The 6,926-nt window shown below is 36.4% G+C and overlaps 1 protein-coding gene across 12 annotated transcripts; it reads left to right on the plus strand.

The window, feature by feature from the left end:
• The first annotated feature begins 497 nt into the window (after positions 1–497).
• LOC107842826 (ultraviolet-B receptor UVR8) lies at positions 498–6,085 on the plus strand. Of its 12 annotated transcripts, XM_016686855.2 has the most exons (12): positions 501–1,120; positions 2,498–2,574; positions 2,664–2,748; positions 2,918–3,046; positions 3,156–3,389; positions 3,562–3,572; positions 3,690–3,801; positions 4,049–4,092; positions 4,490–4,678; positions 5,039–5,129; positions 5,546–5,589; positions 5,662–6,085. In XM_016686855.2, exons 1-12 carry the CDS (start codon positions 913–915, stop codon positions 5,782–5,784), a joined length of 1,347 nt encoding a protein of 448 aa, XP_016542341.1. In that variant the 5' UTR covers positions 501–912; the 3' UTR covers positions 5,785–6,085. The 12 variants fall into 12 exon arrangements, 11 of the variants coding, with proteins under 11 accessions (XP_016542339.1, XP_016542340.1, XP_047252712.1 ...); XM_016686853.2 differs by having other exon boundaries at positions 498–1,120; positions 3,562–3,801; XM_016686854.2 differs by having other exon boundaries at positions 499–1,120; positions 2,501–2,574; positions 3,562–3,801.
• The last annotated feature ends 841 nt before the right edge of the window (positions 6,086–6,926 follow it).

A 6,926-nucleotide genomic window follows, 5' to 3' on the forward strand; every position in this document is an offset into this window, starting at 1 on the left:
GTGGTCGAAACCACCTCCTCTATATAATAGATAAAGATAAAGATAATAGAAAAGAAAAGAAAAGACCATTTACTTATATTTATTTAGAAATAGAAAAAGTAGCTATGAGTTGGTTCGAGAATTAGAAAAAAAATTCTCTGTCTAGCCTTAGAAAAATGGTTTACAACCAACATGAATAATTAAGATTTATTTTCCACTGAAAAATTTTAAAAATATTTTTTCCTTAAATCCGTCACAAGTTAAAAAATTGGCAAATAAAATGAGACGACCGAGTTACTTTTTTGCTTATCAAATTTTGATTTTAAATCTCATCAAAGGACCACATAAAGTGGCTTTATCTAAGGTAGGCATTTAACCCCCAACAAAGTTCCAGAAACTTCCAGTGAATTCGTGGGTTACAACACAACTGCCCCCACAATCTAACACGTGTCTTCTCGGGACCAATAGTATCCCACGTGGCACTATTAATTTACCTGTTAATGATACGCCCCTTGATTCTCCACATTATTTTATTTCCACCACTACTACTTAATTCATTTTCCTTACTACCTTCCAATTGCGTCTAGAACAACAAATAAGTTCCATGATTCCTCTATAGAACTTGTAATAATTTACAATTAATTCAATTTTCTTAGTAGCTTCCAGTTGCTTCTAGAACAACAAATAAGCTTCCGCCAAAATTTCACTATAGAACTTGTCATTCAGTACCAATTAATAAAATAATAATATTTCAATTTTCTTAGTACCTTGTAATTGTTTCTACAACAACAAATAAATTTCCAAAATTTCTCCGTAGGATTTGTAGGTTACAATTCATTCAACTTCCTGAGTAGTTTCTAGTTGGTTCTAGAATAGAAGTTTTCAGAAATTTCTTTCAATTAGAATTTGAAAATTTGATTTTGTGAAGCGAAAATGAGTGAAAATGGCGGAAGAGAAGAGGTGAAAATGGAGGAAGAGAAGGTGTATAAGGTTTTAATGTGGGGATATTTACCCGGAGTATTGTCACATAAGTCGCCGTTAACTTCTCCGGTGGAAGTTCAGTTGCCAGAGAATGCAATTGATGATCGATCATGGAAGGATGTTTGTGGTGGAGGTTGTGGTTTCGCCATGGCTATTTCAGGTTACATTATATGCTCATATCTCTATGGATGTATGAATTTTTGTATGAATTGGAAAAAAATAGTAAAACTCTGGCTGCTTTTAGTATTGATATTCAGATATTGAGCTCTACCACTATGTGGGGAGGAGGTTATGGATTTGAGCTGTGGAAGAAGTCTCTTGCAGAAATGCGAGGTAAGACTGTCTATAGTAATAGACCTTTGTGGTTGGAGCCTTGCTCGATCTCGTGATCTCGTGCATAAAAGGAGTTAGTGCATTGGTCTTACCTTTTAATGTTTTAGTTTGCTTGAATCAGAGCTTACTCTCTTCGTTTCATTTCACTTGGTCACTATCCTTAGTATTAAACAACGGACAAATTTAGAGTTTTAAAGTAAGGTTAGAATAAAGTACATCTCTGATTAAAGTTTCTTAAGATACATACCTTGTCAAGTCAACAAGAGCCAACTTAAATGAAACAGATGAGCTTACTCTGCTCGTTGGTTCTGCTGTGTGAGCCTCCAGAAGCCTCCGAGAAAGCGAAGGTTTCAGGGATAATTGCTGCGTGCCCTTCTCAAAGAAGAAGACTCATACATTATCAGTGATTATTTCAGTTTTATATGAAATGTCCTTCACTCTACATCTTATTATTCTGCAAATGAAAAAGAAGTAATTGCAATGAACCGAACTCAAACCATATACGGATATCAGTTCAATTGAAAGAGCGGGCGGGAGGGCATACAATTCTTCTATTTCAGTTCCCTTTAAATATTTTTGTTTTCTTCATATTTCCGGTTAAATCAATCAACCCGAGTTGGTGAACCTAGTGCGTATTTCCGACAAATTTAAAGAACAAAAACTGTTCAAGGATATATTTAAGGGACTAATTTTATATCTACTCCCAAACATAAGGGACCATTTTGTCATTTTCTCATTGGCATTGCATCCTACCAAGGCTAAAGAAGTATTGTTTGTGAGACATCAAGTTATACTATCACAAGATCAGAATTACAGTTCATGTAAGCACAACTCGTTAAAGCACTGTTTTGCTTGTCAGAAGAGATAGATGCATCTTTCTAGTTGTCAATGAAAAGACACAAGCTATAAGAGCAAATTAAATGGTACGAATTGCATCCGACCCAAAACAACTAATCCTTAGTCATGAATACCGTTCCATTTTTGTCAAAACTATTAGTTTGTCAGCTTCCATTGGTCATCTGTTGATATATTTTACGTAGGACAGAGGACATTTTATTGAGAACAAGAAATGAAAACTTCCATACTGAATCTTTCAGTCCATTCCAATCTCATCCTAGTGTATGCTTCTCAATATATTTTTCAAGGAAATGACATGACCATTGATTTTTGGGTTTTAATTATGTATTATTTGATGAATTGGCAGCAGGGTCTGGGAAACTTATCACGTGGGGTTCTGCAGATGATCAAGGTCAAAGCTACTTGACTTCAGGAAAACATGGGGTATGTGGCAAATATTTCTTGCATGGACTTATTTATGTAGTTCCCTTTGAATGATTTTGCTATCTTCTTTCGTTGCTGCATTTTTCAAGGAGACTCCAGAACCCTTTCTGCTTCCAACTGAAGATCGAATCATGAAAGCGGCAGCTGGTTGGGCACATTGTGTATCTATTTCAGGTAACTGTCCTCCACTCTTTCTGGGTTGTCAGTAACCTCTTCAGCTAATTCAGAATGTTATTTGGCAGAAGCTTCTATTCTCTCTTTTTTTTCCCCTTTATTTCTACTTAAAAATATATTAAGAAAGATAGCTAAGACATGGTTTTGTTATATTTATATTTCTGTACAGAAAAGAATGATGTGTACACATGGGGCTGGAAAGAATGTGTGCCTTCTTCCAAGGTTGTTGCAAATTTCGCTGCTGGAGGAAGTGTTGAAGGGGATGCTTTTCGGAAAGAATCAGTATTAATTGACCAAGGTAATGGAAGTTCAATTCCCAGATTGAGCCAGAGATAAGAATTTGGCAAGTTCAGCTGCATGTTTTCCCTGAGGGGGTTAACTAATACTATAAGGACTAATTGCTGCAGAGAGTCCTCGGTCTCAAGGCTCTAAGTCAGTTGGTGGTTCAGTTGCTCACCAAGATAATAAAAAACCTGAAGAAACTGCAAAAAGGAGAAGAATAGCAACGGCTAAACAAGAACTTGAAAGCCCACCCCCGGCTGACGAATCTCTTTCTGCACCACCTTGTATTGTAGAACTGGATCCAGGGGTGAAGATAACCTCCGTTGCTGCAGGAGGGCGCCACACATTAGCATTGTCAGGTAACTTCACTCCTACACGCATCCTGTAGCCTGGTACATGTCATTCTAGAAGTGGAGTGGGTTGCTTTTTGGTTAAGCCATATAGTTTTGTAGGTCATATGAAGTACGAAGATATGGAAGAACTGTAATGTAAACCAAGACACCTGATGCATCATATTTTTGCCGGATTTAGATGTGGGACAGGTATGGGGTTGGGGCTATGGAGGTGAAGGACAGCTTGGTTTAGGCTCCAGGATTAAAATAGTGGCTTCTCCTCATCTTATACCATGTCTGGATGCTTCTTTACATGGGCCGGACCAGAGTCTTGGGAGTCCTCAAGGAAGCATTACCACAGGGAGTCAGAAACGTAAAGCTTTGGGGAGCTACATAAAGAGAATTGCTTGTGGTGGCCGGCATAGTGCAGTAATCACAGGTTAGCTTGGAGTTAAGTTTTAGTACCTCTCTTGACTGCATAGGATCTAATCTCTCTTAGTAGGGTAGCTCTTTTACAAATTTAAGCTGCACAATCTGCTCAAGGTTTTTAAGTTTGAATGACTTTGAGTTAAGTTAAACTACATTTTAAATAATTGCCTTGTCTTTTTTGCATTTGAAAGTTGAGAATGTCAGAATGATATATCATTTATCTTTCTGTTCAATTGGGTCTTTGTTTCAATTGTCAGATGCTGGGGTGCTGCTTACATTTGGCTGGGGATTGTATGGGCAGGTAAATGGTTCATATTGTCACATCATCTCTCCTCATATGTGATGTGTCTCTTGTCCTGTTACCCTCATAGAATTCTTCACATGCCACACACTGCCATTTCAGAATTAGAAATATAGAGTTAATCCATCTTAAAAAGAAGAAATATAGGGTAATGTTGAGCGAGCTGCATCTTGTTTATAGTGTTGTGGGTGAATGTTATGTTGCTGGCATAAAATGTCTAGCTTTTGATAGTGTATCTTTCCAAACTAGCAGACAACTGTAATTTTGTTATATCCTGTATAAAAATTGATCTAAAGCACCAGGAAATTTAAACCTGCTATTTCAGCTTTGTAGTGTCTGGTTCACGGTTCACTGCTTTTCTTTATGTCAGTCATTTAGTCTCATTCTTTGTATTCAGTGTGGACTAGGGAATACAAATGACGTGCTGAGGCCAACTTGTGTGTCTTCTCTATTGAACACTAGAATAAAAGCTGTGGCAGGTGGACTATGGCATTCTGTGTGCTTATGTGAGCATGGGCATGTGTATACTTTTGGGGGAAATCAGTTTGGCCAATTGGGTCTAGGCACAGGCACTGACCATTCAGAGGTGCGTCTAAGAATTATCACTTGTTTGCGTCTTTCTATATAGCTTTTGTTTGTGGACTCTATAGTTTCAATGTCCTGCAATAACAATATCTAGTTGAAGCTGAATTATCATTTCTTCTAAAAGTTTGGCCAGTCGTACCATGAAATGTGCCAAGGAATGGGGATTTCTTGAAATCCCCGTCCATACGTAGTAGCTTAAATGTACCTAGACAATTGAGGATAAGTGATCATTGTCAATTTCTGACAGACAATTAGTTAAACCGCATAATTCCCTATATATTTGCAGTTTTGCGGCTGCATTTATTGTAAACATTTCTTTGTTTGAGGGACCTAGAAACTCAACAGGAGATTTCTATTACAGACATCACCTAGGCTTGTGGATGCCTCAATACTGGAAAACAAGAATGCCAAGTTAGTGTCTTGTGGAGCTCGTCATAGTGCCATAATGACAGGTAAGAGTCAAGACTATCAAGAAGATGAAGTGCATTTTGGCCTCTGATCCACTGGACAACCTGAATTCTTTTTTTTTTTCATTGTTGACAACTTGAATTCACTTGGTTCAATTTCAGACCCAATTATTCCATTTTGTGGTAATCTGAGGTGGAGATATTAAGTACATGCAATTGTTTGATTGTAACTGTGACTAGCTAGTCTGTGTAACTGTTCCTTCGAATTTTTTGAGTAGCGAATATGCATTTGACAGTGACTTTGTATGTAGTTGTTTCCTACCCTTGTGATATCTTATTGCATGTTGTCATTATTTAATGTGTTGAATCAATCAGCTGCCGGTAGGGTTTGGATAAATTGAAAGCGGCTGTGTGTCTATATGTTTGCTATATGTTGGTAATCATTTTGCTTTGACTTTTAGAGGACAGCAAAATTTATAGCTGGGGATGGAACAAGTATGGTCAGGTGTGTAAGGATTATTACTCTTCCACGAATATTACCTTCGTGTTCCGTCTAACCTTTTGTCTTTCTGTCCAGCTTGGCCTAGGTGATACAGTTGACCGTAATGATCCCTGTGAGGTATCCATCGATGATTGTAGACCGAAGGATGTAGCCTGTGGGTGGTGGCACACACTTTTACTTGCTGAAAGGCATCCATGATGGATCTCCCCGTTAGTTGGAGAGAGCTTCTATAGTTAAAAACAAAAAAAAAGTAACCCACTGACAGCCATTTGCTCAAGGTCAGGGTGTGCCATGCACCTGGATTTGATTGCTTGAGTCTCAGATATATTTTCAGGATTCTGGAGACCTTGTTAGAGCTGTAGTATTTGTTGAACCATGTACAGTATGCTTGATTGTAACATATATTCAACTCACCTATTCTCTTGAGTTGGAAGCTGATGGATGCCATAGTTCTATGGACTTATTTGATGTATGGGAAGCTCTTTTCCTCTTTTAAGTATGGACTGGTGTGTGGTTTCAGTGTTTGCAAGTTGCATGTCTAGACAGTACCGGACAAGTTCATCTTTTATGAGCAGTCTTGCTGGCATGTTAAACATGGTATATTTATTGACAAAGTAATTTTATTAACGGAAAAGGGCCTTTGCTCTTTAACTATTTAAAATCCTAAAATGCTCTTTTCACGTGTTTAATGGGTTTAAAATGCTCTTTTCACTTGTTTATTGGTCTAAAATGCCTTTTCCGTTAACTCTTGGGTTTATTTTGCCTTTTTATTTAGGTAAATTACATGAAAAGTTCATCCTTAAAACTTAATTACATAAATAATACTTCCTCCGTCCCATTTTATGTGTCGTCATTTGACCGGGCATGGAGTTTAAGAAATAAGAAAAGACTTGGTAATGTTTAACAAATTGTTCTTTATAAAAAAATGTTCTACTGTCTTTTTTTAATTAAGTGCGAGATCAATACGAGTAAAAGTGAAATTATATCTTTAAATAGTTACTGAAAAGATAACATTCTTTTTGGGATGGATTAAAAAGAAAATGATGGCACTAAAATGAGACGGAGAAATTAGTACTTTTCAATATTACAAAAATAAAGTTTTTTTTTTTTTTACATATATAGTCATTTAAAAAAATAAGAAAAGATAATTATAATTTTTAATTTAGTGCTATAACTAATTATCAATTTACCTTAATTTAAGAGATGTATTTTCAATCCTCAAATTAAAAGTGAAAAAGATAATCTCTGTTTAATCTTTCTCTCTTATATTCAAAATTTAAATATTTTTAAATAAATTAAGTATTTTATTATTTGCTCGTGGATATTTCGTTTTGTTTTTA

Source organism: Capsicum annuum, chromosome 9, assembly GCF_002878395.1.
Source record: "Capsicum annuum cultivar UCD-10X-F1 chromosome 9, UCD10Xv1.1, whole genome shotgun sequence".
NCBI classification, from domain to species: Eukaryota; Viridiplantae; Streptophyta; class Magnoliopsida; order Solanales; family Solanaceae; genus Capsicum; species Capsicum annuum.

Coding starts and splice junctions, on each gene's coding strand:
- LOC107842826 (XM_016686853.2), top strand. CDS start 913: ATGAGTGAAAATGGCGGAAGAGAAGAGGTGAAAATGGAGGAAGAGAAG. Junction 1,121..2,497: donor TTTCGCCATGGCTATTTCAG/GTTACATTATAT, acceptor ATGAATTGGCAG/CAGGGTCTGGGAAACTTATC. Junction 4,093..4,489: donor GCTGGGGATTGTATGGGCAG/GTAAATGGTTCA, acceptor CTTTGTATTCAG/TGTGGACTAGGGAATACAAA.